Source organism: Pygocentrus nattereri, chromosome 8 (assembly GCF_015220715.1).
Source record: "Pygocentrus nattereri isolate fPygNat1 chromosome 8, fPygNat1.pri, whole genome shotgun sequence".
NCBI lineage: Eukaryota > Metazoa > Chordata > Actinopteri > Characiformes > Serrasalmidae > Pygocentrus > Pygocentrus nattereri.
The window spans coordinates 12,913,085-12,939,193 of record NC_051218.1 but is presented as its reverse complement, the minus strand read 5'-3'; the positions used below and the strand labels follow the sequence as shown (position 1 = coordinate 12,939,193).

General features: G+C 41.4%; 1 protein-coding gene across 1 annotated transcript in view; it reads left to right on the top strand.

Moving 5' to 3' along the window:
• The window catches only part of slit3 (slit homolog 3 (Drosophila)), a 221,940-nt gene that overhangs the window by 17,630 nt on the left and 178,201 nt on the right, over positions 1-26,109 (top strand). Inside the window, exons 3-4 of the mRNA XM_017690095.2 lie at positions 1,526-1,597; positions 5,946-6,017. Coding sequence (XP_017545584.1) covers positions 1,526-1,597; positions 5,946-6,017 — 144 coding nt within the window. The remainder of the gene's footprint in view (positions 1-1,525; positions 1,598-5,945; positions 6,018-26,109) is intronic.

The window sequence follows — 26,109 nt, the reverse complement described above, 5'->3', positions numbered from 1 at the left end:
CCACTTCAACCTTCAGAAAAATGAAATATTTTTTCTTATTTCGTAAAACCAAAATGTCTTCAAGTATCAGTGATACATTTTTGCCATATTGCCCACCTCCAGAACCTTACAATGAAAACCCCCAAAGCAGGCCACCCTCTTGCCCCATGTAACTCGCACTGGACCCCCTTATCTCTCTGGAGCGCTGGTACTGTGATCCCTTCAATCTGATAAGACAAGCCTCCCCACACACCTCAGCATACACTCGAGAGCTCTGCTCACGGACAGCCTATCTTCCTCTCATGACTCAATCCTTGAGGAAACGCCAACTGCACTGACCTGAGCTATCCTATAAGCCTCACATCTAGTTAGTGCTTAGGGCAAGAACAACACAGAGTAGATTTCAAATGCCATGCGCGTTACTTCAGCCTTCAGTGGATATGGCTTTTGCCCTCTTCCTCAGCGCTGTGAAATCATAGGTGTTTGCCTGTGCCCCATATGTTTCTATAGAACACTTCAAAAAACATTGAGTAAAAAGCAAAGAAAAAAAGAACAGCTATTATTCCCCACCACACACCAAAGCCCATCTGGAGGGGATTGAATAAGATTACTTTTAATGCCAATACATAAACCAGCATGGGACTGATCCCCCTATTTGTATGAATGAGCCAGATTGTTATTCAGTCCTAGATTGATGTAAGGCATAGGCTATAGGATATGTTTGTTATCAGCGAAGAATGTGATTGTTGCAGATGATTCAACACAGGCTCTGCCTATCTGGAGCAAAAGCCAACTAGTTTGCGTTTTTGGCTTCGCTGTGCTGGATCTGGACTAGAAAATCTGTGGTATTCTCATACTGTGTCTTATCCAAAGCCTCTCTGTAGTGCATAGCCAAGTGTGTCATCTCTTTCGGAAAAAAGAAAAAAATGACAAAGCATGGATTAATGGCAGTAATACAGACCCATGTACAAACATTTGCTTTAAAAGGCAATTTATGGCCCTGATAGAGCTGCCAAAGCAGAGTTCCACATTACAGGCTCTGGATATTTTAGTCCAGTCATTCCACTTTATTCCTTTGGCCTGTATCATCTAGTACTGGAGTATCCGTCAGTGGCAGTCTGGTTGGCTTCCCATGAATGTCACTGCATGTTGGCTCTAATTCAGAGAGACACAAATCTAAACATGAAATGTCCACAGCGATGTAGTCCCTTTGTAATGCATCTGGAAAACCTTAGGGGCCCTGAAACGTGTTCAGAGCAGAAGGGAGAGCCGAATGTGCCCACCAGGACCTCACAGGCATGTCCGACACAAACGCCATCCTTCCGGGGGCCGACCACGCGCTCTGGAGAACCAGAGAGGAAAATCATCTCTGGTTTTAATATATTAAAATCAGCTTATCGTTAACTGTTGTGACATGATGAATTCACGTTGGGGGAGGCTCCTTTTCAGGGTTTGCTTTAACCAATCAGGCTGAGTAATCAGTGTCAGGGAGTAGTTGTGGCAGTGAATCTGATCGGATAATGAAGCTGTGCTTTTTCCTCCACAGGCATTTGGAGAACAATCAGATCAGTGTGATTGAGAGAGGAGCTTTTCAGGACCTCAAGCAGCTGGAGAGATTGTAAGTATCATCACTATAAAATGTACAATATATAGTACTGTACAGAAGTTCAGAACACTAACATTCGAATAAACACATGAGTAAACAATTAAAAATAACAGTGTGACTTTTTCAGTGTTCTTATATGAACTACTGCCAAAGCCCTCTTCAAAGAAACCAAATGTTTACAGTCATCATCCAATACCAAGTTTATCTAATCAATCCTTCATTATGTTAAATGAGTGCTGCTAATGAACTAAACCTGTTTGTCTAACTGTATTTATAATAACAACTTTTTAAAAAATAAAAAAAAGCAAGAGATACTGTAGATTTTCATGGCTGCCTAACACTCTTTCACAGTACTTTTGTACACTGTCTGCCAAAATATTGGGGGACACATTGCCTTCTTTTGAAATCTTTTCTTCAGAAGCATTTTTTTTCAATTAAGGCAAGACTCTACAGGCAAAAATGCAATATATAAATAACAAATTGAATCTATAACAAGTCTTCTCATAACCTGTCATTTCAAAAATGTCAAAACAAACTGTTTTGTTTCAGCGTGTTTCTTCAATTCTTATCCAACTTTCCAAAAGTTAACAAGCTTAATGAAGACTTGTCATGTCATGTTTCTTTTTGAAGCTTGTTTCCTAACTAGAATATCGAAATATGCCTTTGAAATAATAACAGCATTCCCACAAATACTGCATGTTTTCTGAGATATCACCTGGTAATGCATTTTTGAGGCCTGTTCTTTAAAAATGTTTTCTCTCAAAAAATAATTTTCTCTACATTCAGTGTGTAGAATGCCTGCATTCTTTACATTTTACATGTTCATTCCTATCCTTTTCTGAAAGTTAATATTAAACATTAACATTTGTCCAAAGGTGCTTTTAATGGATTGAGTGTTGATGAGTGCATCACAACTAATAAAATGTATAAAATGTAAGATTACATTTCTCCCCTCTGCTCTGAAGACTAATTAGATGTAAAAAAAATGGAATATGTATTTTGTTCTGCAAATAAATAAGGCAAAACCCAAACAGCTTTCTAATTGCTATACAACAAAGAAAACCTGGCCATTTATCATAAACAGCTGTGTGTCCCCAAATTGTAAAGGCCAGTGTGTTTCTGTACTCAACTCTAGCATGTGTGTGTGACTCGTTGTGCAGAAAGTTCATTTTTATGACCACTAACTTGTCTGTCTCGCTCTAAAAAGGCATCTCAGGTGGTTAAAATGGAGCTTTTAAAAATCTGAAGGTGACTTCAAAAACTTCAATTTCATGGGCTGCAGGTTGCCATCTTCATTTGCTCCCTGCCATGAGACAGACATCCGTTCACCCTTCGCTGGTGAGAATCTTAACACCTCTGAGCGAAGTTGACCAGTGGGTCAAGGCAAACAAGCAGCCCATTGCTATATATGGGCAAGGTCAGGCACAGACTGCACAGCTGGCTGAGGACTTACTTTTTCAGAGACTCTGAGTTTGTGTGTGAATTGTTTGAGTTTTTTCTCTTGTCTGTGAAGATGTGTGTGGTTCTGTCGGAATTTGACCAAATCCGCTGCCCGCTGACAGCGTGTTAAGAAAAGAAAAGTAAATTTAGAGGCCATCTGCCTTCACTAGTGTGAGATGAAATGTGTGTGTTTGTTACCACCCCTGAAAACTTTTAGTCAACATCTGCCTCATAGGCTGTGTATTTGCCAGGGTCTTATGCTGTGCATTCCTCTGCCTGTCACTCACATTAGGAATTTCACAGTGTTTTAGCCCTGCTTGTCCCCAGTGACCCAGTACGACCAGTGTGATGGTGACTCAGCCTCATACCTAACATGCCCATTTATATTCCTTTCAGTGTTGGGGTGGTCACTCAAAAAGGATGCCATTACAAATGAGCAATATATCTCTCAATTGTCATTTCTTGGGAAACTAATTGCTTTACATCTATGTTACTCTCTAAAACCTATAAAAATCTCTAGTAAATGTCAGGTAAATGGAAAAACCTGGTTATCATTTTAGGACCATATTTAGAAAGAGACAGCCAATCACAATAAACATGATTTAAATCCTTGCCTTTGAACAAGACGCAGTCAGTTGCGCTCGATTAAAATTAACAGCTCAAGCCACACAGTCAGCTAAAGCAGGTAGATCATATGCAAATTGCACACAAGGACCAATGTAGATAATAATCTATTAATATTGCATGACTATATAATAGATATTTAATACTTCTCCCTTGGAAACGTTCAAGTAACGCAAGGAGCATTTTTATTAAGTCAGTAACTGTAACATGATCTAAATTTAAGTTGTATTGTTTTACACCTATTTGTTATAAAATAAAGTCATGAAATCACTGTAATGTATTACTTTGTACTGTGTTACACAGACACAAACTCTCTCAAGTGTTTTGTGGACTTGCTGAAGCACCTGCAGCATGTTCACACACACAGGTCTTCTAGTGGTGTAAACGTGGGTGTCTATACTTCAGTATCTGGACACGAGAGCGTCTTTGACTGAAACCACATGCGCTGGCTGTTTTGACACAATGGGCCTTAAAGTAATGCATCATATTTGTCCACAGAAAGCAGCGAAATCACTGCTATAGTCGCAGCTCCACAGTGGCTTTATTGCTAATTGCAGTACAGCAGTTCCTGAACATGTGTGAACATACATTCAGACCATAATGCAATTCAGTAATAGCTTAATAGCATTAATAGTCATAAAATGTGAACTTTAATCTACCAAGTTACAAACACTGTAAATACCCTCAAAGGTACACTGTGAGAAAAGGTATTTTCACTGTCAAAGCACTGTAAAATCTAATGATCGAAACCCATTAAAAAAAAAAAAGTTAATAGCGTGTATCAGACTTATTACCGTTTTCTTTCTATGTACAACATGGTCCTTAGAGTCCAACTTTGTACCTTAAATTAAATTTAAGGATTATTCACTTTCTCAGGGAAAAGTTGCATATTTGTACGCTTTCCTAACCTTTTTGAACAAGTTTTTTATGTTCCTGAATAAAGGTGTTGAAAATAATATCACCCGAGTGACAGTGTTTGTACCCAAAAAGTTTACAGTTACTTGTTTGCTCAAAATGATGGTTAATATAACAAACGTGTATAGAATATATTTTCAAAAATAAGCACAATGGCAGTTTTTAGAGATTCCATTACCTAATACGAAGACCAACCGAAAAGACAGAATTAGCCATTTTCCTTCTTCATGAAGGGGTTATTCATACGGACATCTCTGCGTTGTATATCACTGGGTAATAATATGTTGGTAAAGTGCTGCAGAAGCAGTGTTAATCTCTCCTCTCAGAACATAATCTGTTAGAAAGACCAAAACCAAGGGAAGAGACATTTCTAAGAGCCTGAGGTTTTTAGATTGCATATTCTTCACATGATGCCCAAAATAGTGCAGGCTCTCATTTATGGGACATAACTACAGTTCAGCAAGGGGCAAAAGTCTAGACTGAGCAAGCCTAATTTCAGTCTCTGAGTCTGACATCAAAGCCTTGCAAAACAGCATCAAATTTGTCTTCTGCTGCTAAAAAAAACTCTACAACTGCAGAAAAAAGCAAGCTGCTGTCTCTTCTGGGTAAGTCTAGCTAGGGAGTTGAGGCTATCAGCTCTAACTGATCGTGACTCTCGGGGCACTGTGCTGAAAGCTGATACTGCTCGGAGAATCCCTTTCCTCAGCTCCTGCTGATGTCATTAAGGTGGATGGAGTAAAACAGAGGGAGATGACAGAAGCGCTCCTCCACCACATGCCTTCAGCCTGGCCCGTGACCCACAGGGTCACCATTATCCTCTCATTCTCTGATTAAAACCCTCTGCTCCCATGGTTAAGGGTCAGCCCATGAAAGCCCTCAGCCAGTCTGGGGAGGCTCATGCGAGGGATAAGAGCCTTTAACAGCTTGCTGTGGGAGATAACCTAAGCCATCTTCAGAGGAAGTCAATGTCTTTCCAAGCGGCCATGGCAGAGCTGTAACCCTTGACCCCAGGATGCCGTCTCCATGTTCCTGCATCTGATGGTCGGGTTGACCTGGCCGATTGCCCTAATCAGAAAGATTGATTGGCTTCTTTGTGTGTTGTTCGTGTTTGCCCTGTCTTGCCATCAATCTCTGTTCTCTGTGCCAGGGCAGATGTTTGCATGCGTCAGCTTTCTGTCAACGTGTAAAGTCAAACAGTCCTAAGCTCTGTCTCTCTGCCTCGCATGCTCATGTTCCACTATCTCTCCAACAAGCATGCTTTAATGTTCATATTGCATTTCACTGCTCCTCTTGTGACTGGGGTTGTTTTGACCACTCTAACTCTCGTCCTTCCCCTGCCCTCCCTCTCTCTCTCTCTCTCTCTCTCTCTCTCTCATCACAGGCGTCTGAACCGGAACCGGCTACAGGTTCTGCCGGAGCTGCTGTTCCAGTCCACACCCAAGCTGGGTCGTCTGTAAGTCCCTGTACTTCTCTTTGATATCCCAGCTCAGAAAAAAAAAACAAGAGGAAAAAAATGAGCAGTCAAACTTTCCCTGCTGTTTTAATTTTGATCATTGTCCTGGAAGGGAGCTTGCTCAAATATTTGGCTTTTCCCAAAAAACGCTGTTTAAAGAGGACACTGTCAGCGCGGCGTTGTGCGCCGTGTTATTCCTCCTCCAGATGTGGCTCTTTTATATGGGCCGAGGGCCTGGGCCGGCGTAAGGTGACACAGCCTGCGCTCTGTGCTCCTGACAGTGAGGTGAAGGTGTGCTACGGCGAATGTTTTCCTTGGACAGACTGGATTCCTGTTCCCGAATATCGTTTCCCTGCTCCGGCTTTGAGTTGGGGGCCAGGCCATGCAGCCTTTTCTGGCCTAGCTTCTGGGGAAGGCTTCATTTATGAGTTTACAGTCTTAGTGAAACAAGCCCTCTCAGGTTAGCCTCAAGTCGGACCAGGGGTTAAGCTTTATTAGTGTTGATTTTGGGGTGTTCTGTGCAAGTGGAGGTAAATGTGACACGGACGGGAGCCACGCTGGGGCTTTTTAACGTCTCAAGTAACCTCATTGCGTGGTTTCTGAATGGTTTCCACAAGGCCGGTAGAGGTTAAGCTGTTGCTTCTGGGAAGATCCAGCAGATGTGTTCACATGCCACAGAGCTCGATTTTTGCGCTGATGTTTGATACATGGCTGATGGCAGCGATTATGACTTAGTTTACAGACGTGAAATTCTCCTTTTATGTCAGCCACGGCTCATGAAGCAGCCTTTAATATTTCCTCACTGGATATCCGAGCCTTCGCAGAAACAATCAGCAGGAATGATGGTTTCATTTCCTCCCCGTTGCCAGCAGTTTCATAAAAGCATTATTGGCAATGATATCCTTATTTATCACGACTTAATAAGCATTCTCTTGGGTCGTAGACAGTTGTGAAGGAGTGGAAAAGATGAGGGAAAGCCAGACATACACACTAAATCCACCATTCTTATCCCCTCACCATCATTTTAAATTATAGTCCCCTTTTCTTTGGCATTTGTTAAATCTAAACTAGAGTCTGGGTAATAAGGGCTGTGCAGGGCGGGGGTGGCTTATGGTGAAGCTTGTAACCTTACCTTGTCAGAATTGGTTATACTCAGTGATGATAGTGTGATATGAATGGCCTCACCCCTAACCCTCCCATTAAAAGCCTCAGGCCTGGCCAGCTGGACATAGCAGTCTGAGCACGTCCCACTCTGGTTAGGGCTAGCCAGACCTAGGCCTGCCCTGACTAAAAGGGTGGAAACACTGACAAGGGTCAGGGAAAGGTAACAAGTGCTTTCGCTCTGAGGAAGACCCAGCAGGGAAGGGTGTGCTTACTTCAATATACAGATTTCCATGTTCATCTTAGTTTTTTTTTTTTTTAATATTTAGACATTCCATTAAGACATAAACCACAGATAATGCTATGTAACAGAGGTTATTCTGTAGTTCAAATGGAGGTTTAAAATCCAAAGATGAATCACTAAGTTAGTCAAATAAGTGGCTTCAGATCACCTCTTATGCTAGATAGCTGCACTTAAAGGGGTATTTCAGCTGAAAACTAGCACTTAATATGCTATATTCTATGTAATGTAGTATGCTATAGTGCAACATTGCACCTCTCAGTCTCATCACCTTGACAGAATTCATAATTCTGTACTATGTTCATGTTCCATTAGTGTTCTCTCACTAAAGTACCCGGCATGCATTATGCAAGTACATCACACAACCATTAGGGAACAATACGATGCAAATCCAGACTCCAAGCCACTGATGTAAAGGCTAAATAGTAGCATTGCTAACCTGAAAGTTTTTCTTTGTTAAAGGAACAAATCAACTGTAGCCTGGAAAGATGATAGTGAAAGCAAAGAGGCTCCAGGCAGAGCAGACATGGCCCCACTGTGGCAGGTCCAGGTGTGGGGAGACGGACCAGGACATGTGAGCCTATGGGCCAGTGGCTAAAGGCAGGGCGGGCATGAGTGCTGCTGTAAGAAGGCCGTGATGAGGGATGTAGGCCGTTTGTGGTCAGTGCTCTGTGTGTGTAGCCCTACACTGCCTGGAAGGAAAGAATGTGGTTGCAGTTACAGACCTTACCCCGCTGCTCTGTGTGGGCCAAGAAACATGCACGCACTCACAAACACAGACACACACACACTCATGCAATCCGAGGGGATGGTTTGATTCAGCTTCCTCCTCCCTCTCCCCAATCTCCATGCCGATGGATAATGGAAAGCAAATGAAGAATTAGAGAGAGGCCATGAATATGCCTGCTCCTATTTATTAATGGTGGCGCTGAGTGGGTCTCCATATTAAGTCCGCTTCCTGTGTGCAGTCAGGCCCCAGCATTAGAGCACGGGATATTTTTCTCAGTGATAGCCACAGAGCTCCACCACTCCCTGCCATTACGCTGAGCTCAGATTGCATGTGATTGGTGTGATTTAGGGGAAGACAGGGAGCACAGTGCAGGATACCGCTTCTCTCTCAGCCAATTCTGAGCTCTTTGTCTCTCTTTAATTTTCTGAAGACAATAATGCTGGCAGAGGCATGCTGTCCATCTATCAGGGTGTGATGATGGCTTGTCATGACCGCTTTGATGGATCAGGCCTGCAGTTTGCCTGACGCCTACCATGGGTGTTAAAGGCTGGGGCCAGGCCAGGCTCCCCTCTGGCTCGTGTGTGCCTGTCCTTCTCAGAATGAGCAAAATTGTTTGCCTACGGTGTGTTTATGCATCATGAAGCACTCCTTTGTTTTGTTCTCCGCACCCCCTCTCTGCTGAGTTTGTTTTCTTTCACAGCACTTATTTATTAGAAACAAATTACCCTCCTCACACGAGGCACCGTGTTCTGCTCCTGATAGCCTGATGTGCTGGAGTTCTGAGCTCCAGATGGGAGGTAGCCCTGGCCCTCGCAGCCCAAAAAAGCATGCGAGGCAACTGTGACGCTCCAGCCTACATCACAAACGTGTGACTCCAGCGTTCTCTGGGACAGCTCTGACGCAGCTGGGTGGCTACTTCAGTGAAGTGATTGACAACGCTTTCCAAAACTCTTCCATACAACTGTAGTTTTTACTCAGTTCCCTGTAATATGCGTTGTAATTACCTCTTAACACAATCTTGTAACTTTAGGGCAATAACCAGATGCGCCGATGGCACTAGCATTTGCATGATAATTACAGTAATTGTACATTGCTGTGTAAAGTGGTGCATTTTTTTGCAGGCCGCAATAGCTGGCTAATAGTTCAGCATGTCTCCAGCGTATAAACCATGGAGCTGCGGCTCAGTGCTGGAGCAGCGGCCCACTGATTGTTTTCAGAGAAACGAAGCCTCCCAGAATCCAGCCAAGCTTCTTCCAAAATAGGGCTGGGCTCAGCCAGTTTCAAAAGGCCAGACAGCTTTGTGATTTACTCCAAAGACATATTTAGATAAATATAAGCTACAAAGACTTCGGAGCACTGACGGAGAGCCAGCTTCATCCGGAGAGCTCAACAGAAAAGCTGAACTTGTTTTTTTCTTTAATAGCGCTGGTTTTCTCAGCAGTGAGCTGCCTTGTTTGCGTGCAGTGGGGGAGTTGGAAAACACTCAGGGCAAAGCAGGTAGAGGGTGGGAGATGTGCTGACCCACAGGAACAACTGCGAAATCTAACGCTCTCAATCAAGCTCCAGCAGGAATGCTGTCAATTAATAAGACCCTGTTCTTCCCTGACTTTCACACGTAGGTGTTCATTGTTAGCTGCCTAGCTTTGTCAGATTTCAAAATCCAAGATAGGGTGAACACAGACCGAAGCGTACATTATCCACCCTTCTCTTCCCCACCATCCCCCAAGATTCTACTCGCATGTGCATTTTTTTGTTTCTGCTGACAGAAGGCAGGAATAAATAAAGCTGTTTACATGTACACAAGTTTGATGTTTTGGCACATGATGGCTGTTTCTTCACTTTCTCACAGAGCTCACGCATGTAGAGAGAAAATCAGAGTTAAAGGCAACATGCAGATGTGAGCGGCCAGGTTACAAAGCCAAGTTTTCTAATGCTTTAACAACAGAAACACCTCGGCCTGCAGTTAACAGCTGAAGGCAAACTGCACCAGAACATTGCCAGGGTTTTGGCCATATATTTTATAGAGCAAAGAATTTATATGTATGTACTGTGCACTGAAATAGCAAGCCACACATGGAAGCAATTTAGGTTTCCAAATAAAGGTAAAGCATGTAAGGTAGACAGAGTGTTTAGGTAGTGCATTTGAATATCATTAATGTCTCTTGCTTGTTTTATTTCAGTTGGCAGGAATGTGTGTGCAGATGAGCCTGGTCTCTGTTAAGGACCAATCTGTAAAAAGTTGGAATTTTTCTGCGCGTGTGTACTTTGCTTCAGGTTTTGGAACAACGTGTAATCTCATCCAGCATTGTCTCTGTGAACAAGGGGGGTCTTAAGCATCAAGAGTGATGAAACATAGAGGAAAAAGTTTTTTTTTTTCAGTGTGCTTGTTTTTTTTTCTCTTCCATGAAGGGTTGGTGGCCCAGATTTTGTTATACATTCCTCAAATATGTTAAATTGTATCCTCTGTCTGAACTTTGTGGAAGATTTGATGGGCTTCTGTAGTTCTTTTTGAGCTGGAGGAGGTGGCCGCTCTCTGATATGTATAGATAGACAGGACAGGACGGCTGTAGGTTACGTTTTGGTGGCCTGTTGGAACATGTTTTGCTTTATTTATGAGGGGGATTGGTGCATATATAAATCTGAAGCATGGTGTGGGGCCCACAGAGCCACCCAGTGTTCTAAATGCTGCACTGCTCATAGAGCTGGACCTCCATGTTTGCATGCTAACGTCCTACAGTGTAGTTCTCATGTGAAGGCTACAGAAGCCCGCAGACTTATCTGAGAGAGAGAGCAAAAACATGTAAGAAAGAGACAAAAGGAAGGGAGGAAGAAAAAGCTCTCACGGGTCATCAGATTCCTCAGGCTAAACCAGTGATTTAATTTGTTTAAGCAAAGTCTGATAGTTACAAATTAACTGGACATTTTTTATCACTCTTGTAATTACCCAGATGCTCATTTTCAAACACACATCTGCGCTCGGCCAAACAGTTATTATCAGAGATAGTCATCTAGCTCTGTGGAGTCGCTGGAGCCTTTTTTATGACTTTTTTACATTTTAAATAAGAAATAAATTTAACTTCCCTTTTTGGAAGCTTCATAACACTCAGCTAAGACTTGTTCAGTGCCACATGCAGTTTTTCATCATTTGCGCTTTTACAGTACTGTGTAAAAGTCAGAGATCGCCCCTCAGTTTTTACTTTTTTAACATTAGGAAAAAAAATCTAAAAATGTGTGTTTAACAGAGAGTGTCACAGAAACATCAACAACGAAATGGAGTATTAGTTTTTTTCAGGATTTTAGTTCCATCTTTTTGGGAAACTTACTTTAAGTTTTTTAAAGAAATCTGCAGGGAAGTTCAGTCTTAGAGGTTGGTTGCATTTTCTGCTTCCCGCAATCAAAGTACTCCAAGACACATTCAGCATTGTGGAGCTCTGGATGGTCAGTTCATTGTTAGATCTGAAGCAAGACTGTAGCTTAATTAGATGATGAAAGCTATAAGTACTGTTTAACTGATGGTGATAGTTTTGGTGATCTACCATGTCTTGCACAGTTGTTAAGAGTCCATTTTTCTCTGTATCTTTTAACTCTAGTTTTAGAAACTCTTTTTTTGCTAATGCTATCTTATATCTAACCTCTATAGAATTATTGATATACACATGGTACATGACAGATGTTTTGACTGGAAATTAAACAAAAGTTAAGAGTGGTCTCTGAACTTTTCACAGTGCTGTGTATGTATTTTGTTTTATAATGGAGTGAATGTACTTAAATGTACTTAAATCCACCAACATTGAATTGATATTCTGTGCTGTTAGCAGTGGTGCTACATTTGTAAGATTATCTTTAGCCATCTTGAAAGGGTAAAAGCACAAACCACTACTTTTGTCAGAGCAGGTAGGCCTATGGTGCGTTATTTGGTCGGGAAATATTGGACTATGGTAATTACATCCAAGAAAAGGGGATTTCATTACAAGAAGCGTTTCAGCCTCAGGAAGCAGATGGGGTGTGTTTACAAAGATCAGTTTGGAGGTTGGATGTCAGCTCTTTGAAGAAAAGAGAGCTTATACTGATCTAAATGTTTGAACAGTATGCACTGAACAGTAGTTCAGTACCAGTCTGAGGCACTACAGATCATCATCTAAGAGATAGAAAGGGTTGAAGAGGACAAAAGAGTAAAGTTTCCCCTTTTAATCTTCCTCTATCTCACTGTAGCACCTGAATACTGTGTGGATCTACAGCATTTTTGCAGTGGATAACTGGGATTGTGGAAATGCCTGCAGTGGCTTCTGTGGAAAGAGAAAGGCTGGTTTGACAGAGGTGCCTGTAAATGAAACTCAGGCTGTGTCTTGGGGAGTATATTAAAAGCACGGTAATGTCCCTAATGCTCCATTAAAGGATTATCCTCAAGCGTGGGATTTTAGCAGGGAACCCCTTTCCAGAGGTTGTGCAATGACACTATATGTAGGAACAAAAATGAACAGCGCTTACAAATCGAAAAGAAGTCTTTTGTGTCTCTGTGTTGAATAGATGTCAGTGTAGCAGTGTTATAAGGTATGTAGAGGTGCAGTTTGGTAGGCAGATACCAGCACTTGTTTTGAAAGCTGTTTACAGTGAGTGCATTTGAGTCAGACCCTGCTCAGAAATACAGTGGACTGAGGCTTCTGAGACAGAGGGGCGGGGGTGGCAATCTGCAGATAGAGTGTCCCCTGTCCCCTTCAGGGCCAAGAGAGAGCTGAGGCCTAATGCAGCGTGTTGATTGAGGGCGCCTGTAATTTGGGAAATAGTTCGGGGTCATTATGCACTGGGGTGTTTATCACAGGTGGTTCCCATGACAACAGTCAAGACTGTAATTGGATTTAAATGGGCAGAACTGCTTGCACTTGTTTCAAAGGGCCAGGAGGAATGCACTGTAATTGACGTGTGACGAACTTTCTCTATCTGTGTCATTCTATCCTCTCTCTCTCTCTTGACCAAGCACTTAGTCCAGTGTTTTGTTATCACAGTGGATTTTCTATCACCTAAACATAGAGCAGTCCAGAGTAAGAGGTAGATCCAGTCAGTTCAGAAGAGGTCAGTAATACGTTGTACCGTTGCTCTGGAATGGTGGGCTAAAACTGTAGTTTATTCATGTTTGATGTATCTGTATCTAAAGCATGCATGCTGTAAACTCTTGCTCAGCATGGAAAGGGCTGAACAGGTTGAAGGCTGAATGTAACACTGCAATTAGATTACGTTAAACCTTCTAATTCAGGCACCAGGACACATTTAGAGGAGCGAACAAGGATTGTGTATGTTGAACTCCAGAGTCAAGGTTTTGTTTAGGTTTAGGATTTCCTGAGGATTGGTAAACTGTTCAACCTATCCCACTCTCCAGCAACCTTACTGGAACTCTTGGCCACGCTGATTGTTTTTGCAAGTGTGAACTAAGCACAAAAGTGACCGTCAGGAATGTGCTTTTTGCGTATGAAATTACGCATCTAGGACAAGGCTAGAAAAACAAACAAAGCCATATTAGACCTGCAGCACTCGCCCCAACTGGTTTGCCCTGCCAGCAGCGCTGTTGCCCTTTACTCAAGGCTGAAGAGGAATTCTGACAGGCCAGCACATTTGCAGTGTGCTGCTATGTTTGCAAGAACATCTTGAGCTCAGTGCCTGGATATCACCGTCTTCTCTCAGAAGGCTGATTTATACTTCTGTGAAGATGTGCATATGTATTTGCATAGAGATGCAAAGAAGAGGTTTATGGATGATTGAAGCTCACAGAGGCGCAAACGTACACACTTCCAAAACCTAAACCACAAGTCATGCATAACTGCGATTTGGACAACAAAAAAATGTAAATAAAAAAAAGAAACAATAAGGTTCTGCTTTTTTACTTAAAGTATTACAACACACCAGGCTCAGAAGATGTTTTTGGACATACTCTTAAAAGTAAATATGATGGAAAGTGTTCTTTGTGCAACGCCATAAAGCACTTTTGGTTCCCTGAAAACCTGTCAATGGATGGTTCTTCAGAGAACCCCTTTTGCAAATGAGTTGTGTGGTTGAAGAACCTTTTTAAAGTTTAAAGAACTTCCACGTGATATCAAGGTTTTAGGAAGAAATGAGTAACAATGCTTACATTGTCTGACGGTTCAAACATTAATAAATCCTTTTCTTCAGAGAACCAAAAGTATTTCTGTATTCTGTAGCATGGTGCAAAGACTCTTGCAGAATAGCTCCAGAGTTTGAGGAGCAGGTGAACATGTCCCTGAAATTTTGGCCCAGGGAGGTGCTCACAGTGCTGATGTACTAGATGGTCATCATAATCACTGTCCTCTCCAGCCACCATCATACATCTGCAGACCCAGAGAATCAACAGCAGTTCAAGTGCTGTAGTTTTAGGTTTGTGGCATGTAGTACTTGGACTTACTTAGGCTACCTTTTGTAGCTGTTATTGTTTTGCTGTGTCAAGGTAGCCAACTTTATTGTGAACTAATATTATATTCTTTAGGCTCATTTTATTTACCATCGTCATTCATTACTAAATGACATAATGCTATTAAGGAAAGTCACAATGTCAACACGTTACATGCTGTGATGTAACATAGCATAATTTATATATATATATATATATATATATATATATATATATATATATATATATATAAAACTTATTTTACTTATAATTACTTATTTTCTGTAGAGTGATTAGCTGAGCCTCACCACAAGCATTTCAATGCATAAATGTCCTGACATGTTGTGCAAATGACAAACAAACTTGATAACTTGAAACATATCATACATGTTACACATGTTGCTGAAAGTGCAATGTTAGAACTGCTGCTGCCTTTTCGGGTCTGCAAATCAGGATGCATCTCACTCCACCAGCGGGCCTGTGGTCAGGTGCCAGGCCTCTTTTTGTCATTTTTCAACTAGAACAAAGTGACACGGTTCAGCAAGCCATCCCGCAGTGGTAAGCTGACTGTGGTGAAGGGACGATTATGGGCAGGTTAGTCAGCACCCTGGCCACCCGGCATGGGCTATGTGGAAAGGACGGTTTACAGCCGGGGCAGCATGCGGAGCGAGACACTCTGGTCACTTTATGAGAGAGACGGAGAGAGAAAGCTGGCTGTTAGGGTTCACTTCCAGACTGCCCTGCCTTTAGTCCACACACAGTTGTCACTTAGCTAATTACAGCTTCTTTTTATGACCCGGATCCTTGCCCACAGCCAGTCTCCTTCAGGCAACAATGGGAAGGTTGTGGGACTAAGTGGAAACAGGCCCCTCTTCTCAGCTTCTTCGTTGTTGTTTTTCACTTTTATCTTCCTGTGCGTCTCCAGAAAGAGAGTTCAGATATTCAAGCCTCTATTAGTCATTCCGGCCACCGCATGGTGAGGAGTTACTTGGCTGAACTCTGGAGCTGGGTGGTTGGATGTTATGCGTCCAGAATGCATGGATCGGCACTCCCAGGCGGCTGCTTGAATATGCATGGCTCATTGCTATAGACACCGACATACATGGGAACTGCAGCATGCGTTCATGAAATAAAAAGCTGGGAAATATGTGGATAAATTGTTACTTTATGTCTTTTTTTCCTCTCCCGGTCTTGGCTTCATTTCGCTCGGCACGGCATATCAAACTGTGTCCCAGAAGGAGTTCATCTTAGATTGTGATGTATGTGTGCGCAGTTGTGTGTGTGTGGTATTTTTTTTGTTGTTATTATTGGGAAGAACAGGATGAGCTTTGTGAATGAGTGCGCGTGATGTGCTTTCAGTGTTTACTTATGGATGGATAGGGACTGGTCGAATTAAAGAAACAGAAGAAAGAGCTGCGTTTGTGGACCAGCTGGTCTGGCTGTGCTGAAATGATCAATGCTGTCGTATGCATGTGACCAGCCATGTTATATGCTGTGCTCACTGGCCTTTGTCAAAGAAATTATTTGACAAAAAATCCAATTTACACAATTTATCCCATATGTAGTCAGTTGGCTGAGACATGTTTGGAGTCCAAAGTTTGCTTCTTTGGTTTAGAACTGGAGCAGCTGGCTAGCATTGCTAACAAACACTAGAACTCAACAGTCACCCAAATAGTCCAAATTTCTATGAAAATAAATCCCCAAAACGTTTATCAAACTGTTCAAACCACATCCTTACTATGACTACAAACTACAAAAAAGAACCTTCACCACTACAAAAAACCATTTCAGACAATAGCAGGGCTGCTATTTACAAAGCAGCACTAATCTTAGATCAGATTAATCTGTATTTATTATATACACTGTCAGAAGTAATGATTCTAGATCAGCACACCTTGAGACTTTGTGAATACAGAACCTATAGCCTAAAGTGGCTCATTGTCTTATTGCAGACTGGGATGCAGTTTGAGTGGCTTGAAAGTTATAGTGATGCATTTTAACAAAGATGATTTAAGCTATTTGGGTGACTATTGAGTTCTAGTGTTTGTTAGCAACATTAGCTCCAGTTTTAAACTAAAGAAGCAAAATTTGGATGGCAAATCTCAACAGATCGACTACATCTGGAGTAAGTGGAAAATTGGGTAAATTAGATTTTTTGCTAAAATATTCCCCAAACACTTTTTACAGATATTTCATTACAAGTATTTCTGCTCAAGGGCACTACTTAATACAACAGAATTTGTAAAACACACCAGAGTGTGTTCCTCTGTCCAGCCAAGCTCACACAGGTGACCCTGTGATTTCTGCCCAGGAAAACAAAACAGGAGCTCATTCGCATTCAACGGCCAGAAAAGCCCAGGGATTAGTGGAGTTTACCGCCTTGGTCTACACTTTGCGGCCAAACAATGTGAGAATTACTTCGGGGTGACAGCCACATACGAAGCAGGCCGGAGGGCCCAGGGTCCACTATAGTTTATTATAGCATGGGTCGCTGAGGCAGCAGACTTCACATTATTTTACATGGAAGGAATAACAGAAACAGAATAACACAGGCCCATATTAGCTGCAGGAATCTTTATCAACAGTGGCTTAGAGCAATATACAAACAACTTGGATGGAAAACACAAAGGGGGAAACGAACAGAATCCGTGTAGAGGTGGATAATCCCCACCACAGCTGTGATGCCAAAGCCAAGATCATTCTCACACTAAAATGACCGCTGCTGCCTTGTGGGTTCCGAACAGAAAAACAGGAGAATTGCATTTCTGGCAAAAGCGTTGGGTTTAAGAGGACCACATTTAAGAATGACAACATTGCTTTTGTGAGGGAGCGAAAGAGAGAAAGTGGAAGGGAATGAGAAACACAACACGTCGCGTTACGTGCCAGTGCCATGTCCAATCCAGTATACGTCTTATTTACAGAGGCCAGTGCTGTATCACGCCAAGGAAGTAATGGGAAAAACACACTAGTCAGTTGTGGAAAAGGTTCAGCAGAATCCTTTGCACCCAAAGACTCTGAGCAGGGGGGCATGTGCTACCACAAAGAATAGGCTGCCAGGGGAATGCAGCGTTCCAGAACGACTTGTCTCTTATTTGACTTGGGCACACATCACCACCTTATTTTTCCTCCTATTCTTTTTTTCTTCACTCAAACGATTTTTGAAAATTGTATTTACTTGTAGCTATTAATCACAGAGAGGGCGGCAGTAATGTGAAGGGGAAACAGAGTTTGCTAATTTCCAAATCCCTCTGATGGCAGCACTATAACCTTGCAAGCCAAAGAAAATGGGTTTTAGGCATCATTTGATTTTTCTATAAGCCATGAGGAAGTATTGTTCTGGGAGCTCTTTTTGCAGGCCACACCCACTGAGGACGGTAATTAGGAGAAACTGGGAATAGAGGGGATGTAATCTGTGACAGTACATTACAGATTCCAGTGTGAACTGAGGGCAGGCTGGACGAGCAACCCATTTCGCTCACTTTGGAGTGAAAGGACAGCTAGTCAAAACCATTCCAATTCACACCATTTTCCCTCTACCCCAAATGTAGTCATTATCCGTAAAATGGACACAAGGATGAACAAAATTTGGGCAATTCAGGTTTTGACATGGCCACAACTGCTGCTTTTTGTTAGTCATGCACTGTGCAGTGCTGTGAAAATGTCAGAAACCCTGTATTTATTTAATTTCTAGCCAAAATGGCCACTCATAAAATTAGCAGTTTTTCAGAAGATATTTCTGAGGATGTTATATGTAAGATAATCCACAAAAGGAAGGGAAAAGTCAAAGATGATTGAGCTAAAAAAACAGGAGTTTCACAACATATATTAAAGGTAAAGAGAAACTAGGGCTCTTAACCGTGCAAGATCTGCTGGAACACAAAAACTGTCACCATTAGATAAACAGTACTTAAAGGGGAACTCCAGTGATTCAGCAAAATTACTTAATCGTTTAAATGTTTAGATGTAAACAAAATCATTCTGAATGGTTTGGTGTGAAATGCTCTTTTCTAGAGAAATTTATTAGGTTCCAGATGTCCGAAGAATTTAAAGGCTCTAAAAGCTACATCTCATTAAGTTATTGCAATTGTTATGGCCTGAAATGTGTATTTAGTATAAGCTATAGCAGATAAATTGGTGATATTTTTAGTGTAGACATATTGACACCCTTTTCCTAGTACTACAATGGTGAACAATTTTGATACCAAAACACTCTAAATGATGTTGTTTACATCTAAACCATTAAACAATTAAGTAAATTTGTGGAGTTCCACTTTAAACCTTTCATCTTTGAGAGAGAGGAGAACTGTAGGCTCCACTCTTGCTTCAGATTCTGTGTATTTTTTTGATGTATGCTTTTTTCCCTGATTGAATAACTTGTACTCGATGGATGTTTTGATTGGAAATGAAATAATAACACATGGACTTTTGCACAGTACAGTGAATCGCTCATTTTAGTGGCCAATGCACAGCAAATTAAAGCACTAGTTGAGTTCCAGTATACACAGTTTTACCTGCACCTCAAATGTGGCCATTATTGATATTATTATAAAATGATAAACAAGTATAAACAAAATGGTTTCAATATAGCCAAAAATACTGCTTTTTCTGAGCCATGATCATTTTGTCCAGTTTTGTCAGAAACTACCACAAATGCATTTAAATGTATTAACTACGCAAAAGGGTTCAAGGCAAGTATGTGAAGATTTATCCTTAGTCTTAACTGAAGAACTACATTTGGCTCAGAGAGAAATCAGTTTGGCAATGTTTTGCCAAACTATCACTTTACATTAGATGCAGAAGCTGATCCTGGTTTGAGGGAAAAGACCTTTAATTGAAGGGGTGTGCATACCTTACAACTGCCACTGCCATAGTGTTATCTTCCTCCTAAGACCCCCCCTAAACCCAAAAAGTATGTGCATGAGAGTTTTATTAGGTGAAGTTTAGTGTTGAGTAACTGTGGTGTGAGGAAAATGTACAGCCCCCCACCCTGCTGATGGGGAACCCAACAGGGTCACTTCACATCCCCACCCAAATATTTACAGTGCTAGCCAAAGGTGGTTGGGGGTGGGGGTCAATTACGCTCTGTTTTTCCTCCCCTTTAATCCTTGCAGTGTTAGCCAATGGAGGCTTTGACGTGTACACTTTTTGCTCATTTAATGTGTTCATGCTCCTCTGAGTTTCTCCTGAATGGGTGAAGGCATATTTTGAATCGCTCCCATTTTTACCAGCAATGTGTCGGCTCTGACTCACGTAAAGGAGCATGTGAGATTGATTAAAGTGCCTTTGTAGCCTCGTCCAGCCTTGTCTGCAACCACTCTCATATGGTCGTACTGTTTTACAAAAGGTGTCTGGCCACTGTCATTTGAGTGGATGTTTGTGAATGTGTGCATATGGAGAGAGTGTGTGTGTGTGTGTGTGTGTGTGTGTGTGTGTCTGTGTGTGTGTGTGTGTGTGTGTGTGTGTGTGTGTGTGTGTGTGTGTGTGTGTGTGTGTGTGTGTGTGTGTGCTTTTGTTTTCACACATTTTCAGAGCATACAGGAAAACCAAAAAAAAAACAGGATGGCTTCCCATGTCCCGATATGTTTATTAAAACTGTGAAGTATTTATTTTTGATTACAAAGGTAAAGGTTAGGACTAGGTTTGGGACTGAGCTTAAAAATACTTATTACACATAGACAGATGCGTACAGAACTATGCAGAAGTCAGAGACCACGCTTCATTCATTCAATTTCAATTCAAAATTGCTATTAAGTTTTCAAAAAGCTTAAGTTGTTTATCTTTCAAAAGCTCCACGGTTTGCTTTTCCACCAGCTTCTATTCGTCTCTTAGGAGACAAAAAAAGTATGCAGGGATATTTTTCCACACCTCCAAAATTCAGTCTTGGAAGTTGGTTACATTTTCTGCTTCTCACGATCCAAAACATCTCGAACACATTCATTGACTCAAGTCAGCCCACTGTTATGAGAACAACAGCAGCTTCTTTGTTTGATCTGCAAGTTGTCGGTTTCCTTCAGCTTCTTGACAGCTACACATCGTTTCAGTGTCATAGCTTTGTGTTGTCTTCTCACAGTGGAAAGATGGATAGAAACACGTATTTATTTTAGGTTGAAGCAAGATTTGAACTTGGTTTTCTTCTTTTTACAGATCTACTTTGTTTGTACTTTTGTACTGTTTATGTGATGGTGACATTTTTTAAAGATCTACCAGGTTTGTTAAGAATACAATTTTCTCTCCGTCTTTAAAATAATTTAAAATAATAGTTTGGAAACCCATGTTTTTTTTTAGCCTTATTTTCCATTAACTTGACATCCACTGATGCAGGTGGATTATCTTATATGTAGTATCCTCAGAAATACCTTAAATATCTTAAATATCTAATATCATTACAATGAATAACTTGTGCTTAATGACTGTTTAAATTTAAAATTAAATATATATATATATATATATATATATATATATATATATATATATATATATATATATATAATAAATGGGGTAGGCATATGACTTCATGTCCAGACAAGGTATAAAAATAAATGTGTGTGTGTGTGTGTGTGTGTGTGTGTGTGTGTGTGTGTGTGTGTGTGTGTGTGTGTGTGTGTGTGTGAGTGTGAACACCTTTGTGGAGTTTGGAGAACACAGTCCATATGTCTTTAATGGTGCGTGGAAGAGCGTCTGGGCCGCAGGCCCTATAATCATGGCTGACCCTGATCCCCAAAAGTGTTTTCACTGCTTGTGGTTCAGCTGACCTGTAAAAACGCCAACACGGCTCGTCCTTTAGACCCAATGCATTTGTTTCTGTTTGGAATTGTGTAAGTATTAATAATTGCTTTCGATTAGCGCCAGCCGCGAGCCATTTGTGATGTATATTTGCACTGCAGGAATGGTCCTGGCCTTTTGCTTGTCTTGGTGCTTGGTCACCTTGGTCTTCATTGCTTCCTGTGGCCTCTACCATTAACCCTTTAGATTCTGGAGCTGCTAATTGACTCCATGCTCTGCTGGTGAGGGTCTCCTAACAAAGTCTAAACATGGCGCCTGCGAGCCGGCTGGTGCATGTGTGTCTGATTCATTTCCAGGATCTCTGTGAGTTGGACTGCTACATGTGAGCACTGAGAGTTATAGGCTCTGCTGAGATTTTCAGAGCTAAGTAGTGGCAAAGGCTTTTTACCCTTTTTTTCTAACAGCATATCAATGGAGCAGGAGACAGAGGTTTTGGGTGACCCTTATTTCTTCACTCTTAAAATTAGACAGATGCTAAAATCATGAAATGTTTAATCCTGCTTGAGAACTTCTGCCACTCTAAAAAATAGTTTATTAATGGCTCTTAACTTTGGGAATATAGTTCTAAGAAAAGCCTTTAATTGGTACAGAACCATTACATTATGTGGAATTTTTTTATAACTTATTTATATAAATGGAACCATCCACTGAAAGGTTTTTTAGGGAACAAACAAATGCGATGCTGCCAAAGAACCTTTCTGGTAACTGTGGCTGCAGAAGAGATCCGTCCTCACTCTTAAGAAATTGTGGCACAAAGGGCTCTGTGCATGTTGCCTAAAGAACCATGTTTGAAAAAGAGATTTGTGAGTGTGAATAACCTTTTAAGAGTTTAAAGAACATTTACATATGTAGAAGCCCAATAACATTTTAAGAGTTTATCCTAGAACTCATCTTATTTACTCATTCATTGAAACGTTCTTTAGGAAAACAAATGGCATGTCACTACAAACCATTTTTGTGACTTTTATTTTGAAGAGCAGCAACCAAAGCCACTCTTGAAAGTCTCTCTTTATTCTTACTAGGTGCTGCAGGTTCTCTCGGTGTTCCCTAAAGATCCATGTTTGAAAATTAGATCACTCGGTGTGAAGAACCTTCAAACAATAATGTTTCATTCCAATTTAAGGGGTTTTCCTAGAACCTCTACACTAACTTTGAAAAGGTTCTTTAGACTCACACTCATTTTCAAAAACAGTTCTCCTAAGAACCATTCACGGTGGTTTCTTAGTGTAGTGGGTAACACCTCTGCCTTCTACGCTGTAAACTGGGGTTCAATCCCCACCTGGGTAAGCACCCTACACTAAACCAATAAGAGTCCTTGGGCAAGACTCCTGACACCACCTGTGCTTACCTGTGTAAAATGATCAAACTGTAAGCCGCTCTGGATAAGAACGTCTGCCAAATGCCGTAAATGGAAAGATTTTTTTAGCACCTTTATTTGTTAGGAGATCTTCTCTGGTTCCAGGCGTGTCGTTCTGGAATGAAGAGCTCTGTGGGACATTGCTTCACAGTAAGTGGGAGCTAAGAGGGGAGGTGGGAGCCATGTAGTGCAATAACAGTGACAGACACAAAGGCAGAGGGGCGGCGAGTGACGCCCCGTCCCAGTGACTCACTATACTGCAAACCGCACTGGGCAGAAAGCAGGCTTCCTCGGGATAAACAAGTCAAATTACGTGGTGTAATACCTCAGATTTTGAGCATTGCTGAGCAAAGGCTTCTCTGATTCTAATTATGACATTTATTAACAAATTAATTCCTGGAATAAGGGCTCTATTTCTGACAAAGCCCCCCACTTGGCTTTGATTCTATGGCCAGCAGACTGCTCCAGTTCTTGTTGCCCCAACACCGTCAGCATCTGTGGGAATTAAGCAACATGTGGAGAAGACTTGAGACACATGGATTTGCCCTGTGAGTGATTTGGATTCCAGTTGGAGGTCCTAGCAGCTTTATTTATGTCTAACACTGGTAATAGGTAGCAGATTAGTGCAATAAGCCACTAGTTTGATCTCATACCAACACAAGGCATTTGCAGCCTCTCATCACATTCTAACGATCTGCTCTAGAAGCTGGAAATTCATTTTGCAGTGTGAAGATATATTTAAATTCCCTTCGTATCCTGAGAAAATTCTGCGTTCTAATCACTAAGCAGTGTAATGTGGCAAAGTTGATGTCTCGAGCAAACCAAAGCAGCGTCATAAATCTCCAGAGAAGAATCTGTATGGCTGTAAATATGTCAGCCCCATACATTTCTGCACGCTCTTTGTGTGAAGTGTCTCCCATGGCTCCGGGATACTCAAACATGGTTGCCAGGGGAACCCAGAAGAATGCTTAGCTTGCGCTTGGTTGTTGGCTCTGGTGGCTAAAACCATCGCCTCGTTTTTATGATGACTCGTCCGCTTCATAATTTGCTGCAGCATTCCAGAGCTGGAGAAATGGCTCATAAATTAGTTTCCCCATTTATGTAAAGCTTATGCGGGGCATTCTTCTAATTCTGCAGCAAATGGCCTCCTGTGGCGCATTGGACATTCAGCAAATGCTTGTGGAGGAAGCCAGGTTTGGTGGGGCATTAACTCCAGCACTGAGTGACATCATTTGCTTAGCTTAGCCTGAAATATAGCGTAGGTGGTCATCGGCCTTGTTATTTTATAGCTTAGCATATACCAGTCAAAGAGAACTAGGTGGCTTTTGTTTGTAAGGATGTTTTCACAGAGGTCGAGTAGTGTTTTTCATTTACGCAATGCATAATTTACTGACACGGAGATAAAGTGCTGTGCTCGAGCCGTTTGATTGGCACTTGTGGCTACTGGACGTAAACGCTTGAATAGGTGGAGTGGTAGCGCATGTGTTTTACGGAGTACCAGTCCTCATTTGAGGATCAAGGCCTCATTACCTTCAATTAGGCTTCTGAGAGGCTAGAGTCTATAGCACTTCAATTCATCAGGCCACAAACCATTTCTCACTCGCAGAGCCCATTAGCAAGTGCGGAGAGTGACTGCAGCTATAAGTACTTATCCGCAAGAATTATTCTACCTGATGCTAATACTTTGTCCTTCACACACACATGCATATCTACAGACACACAGACATTAATCAGCTGAAAAAATGCCTTGGGTTCCAGCAATAACCAAACATTGACCTTAAGTAGCACAGGCCTGCTTCACAGTAAATGAGACCACTCAGGCCGGAAGAGCTTTTGGCTACAGAGATGAAAGGCCCTTTGGGGAGCCTGTATTAATGAAATTTGCTGAGTGAAAGCTGAGTTGCCCCAGCCAGGCCCCGCCAGCCCCTCACCTGCTCAGACTCACTCCTGGCCCAAGGTCACAGAGCCACAGCCCGGCAACACCTCCGCCCATCTTCACCTCCATTACACACACACATACTAACACACATGGCCACGGACACAAACCTTGCTCATCAAAATGTAATCCTACACCGCTCACTCAAGCCCGGCAGTAAAAGCAGAGCTAGCTTCATTGTTTAAGTGGGGAACTGATAGTTGTAATCCAATATTTGGAACCATGCATCCTTTTTATCTCCACGTCCTGACTGATTATGCTCAATTCAGCTGGCCTCCAGAAAAAATGAATACTGAGAAATAAAGAACAGGTTGCCTGCTTTAAAAATGCTTATAAATGTCTGGTTAAAAATAACACTCATAAATATGGCACAATTGTCCTTTGTTTATATCTTCCATCTGCTTATGATGTTTATGTGGGTTTATATACCAAAAACAGCCATAATGCATTTTTACTTGACTGTTTTCCAACTTTTTATACCCCGTAAAATTAAACACTGTTTGTGTGGCTGTTTCATAGGGGAACTCCAACTCCAGAAAAATTCTGCATAATTTAATGTTTAAGACATAGACAAAGCCATAGCCTCTTAGCTGCCTTAAAGGGAAATTCCACCAATTTTATGTAAACAAAGTCAGAGATGTAAAATGCTGTCCTAGAGAGACTCACTGAGTCAGAATTGTTTACAGTGCTGGTGATAACCAGATGTTTGAAACTTTTCATACCTCTAAAAGCTGCAGCACAGAATGTTATTACATGGTTACCGATACACTGCCTGATGCCTGAAACATTGTTTTACGATAAACGTTTTGAGATAAATGGTGGCTTTAACGTATTTTTTAAATGCATATATGGCGCTGTAAGGCACAATAGATTAGAAGGTGTGTGTAAGTTCATTGGTCATTTAGTATATAATAGATAGTAAATAAAATTGCTATATTTGCATTGTAGACATTGAGGTTCCTAGCATTACCACTGTAAAGAAGTCAGTGATTTTCTCTACAATAAACCATTTCACACCAAACAATCCTGAATAAATATTTTCATCTTAACGATTCAATTATGTAGAATTTCACAAAAACAGTGAGTTCTAAGTGGGCTATTTTTGTAGCATAGTTTCCATATATGGACTGCATGGAGGTAAGTTTTGAAACAAACAAGGAAAATGAGGGTTTCCTTGCTAACAGCATTTAACATTATGCACATTAAACCAACATTCAAGCAATTATGCTAGTTCTGTTTGATTTTTTTAAATATACTCCAAAACAATTTAGCCAAGAACTTGAGGTTGTTTTTCCAGCTGATGTGGAAGTCTATAATGCCCTGGTGGTATTGCTTGGAACTAGATTGGACTCACATGCGGCCCAAGCAGTGGGAGACTATAAAAGCATTTGGTTGTAAATATATCCTATAATCAGAAAGGGCAATTATCCTGGAAGCCTAATTATCTAAATCACAACTTGCAGTTTGTTGTAGTGACAGTCTCTACC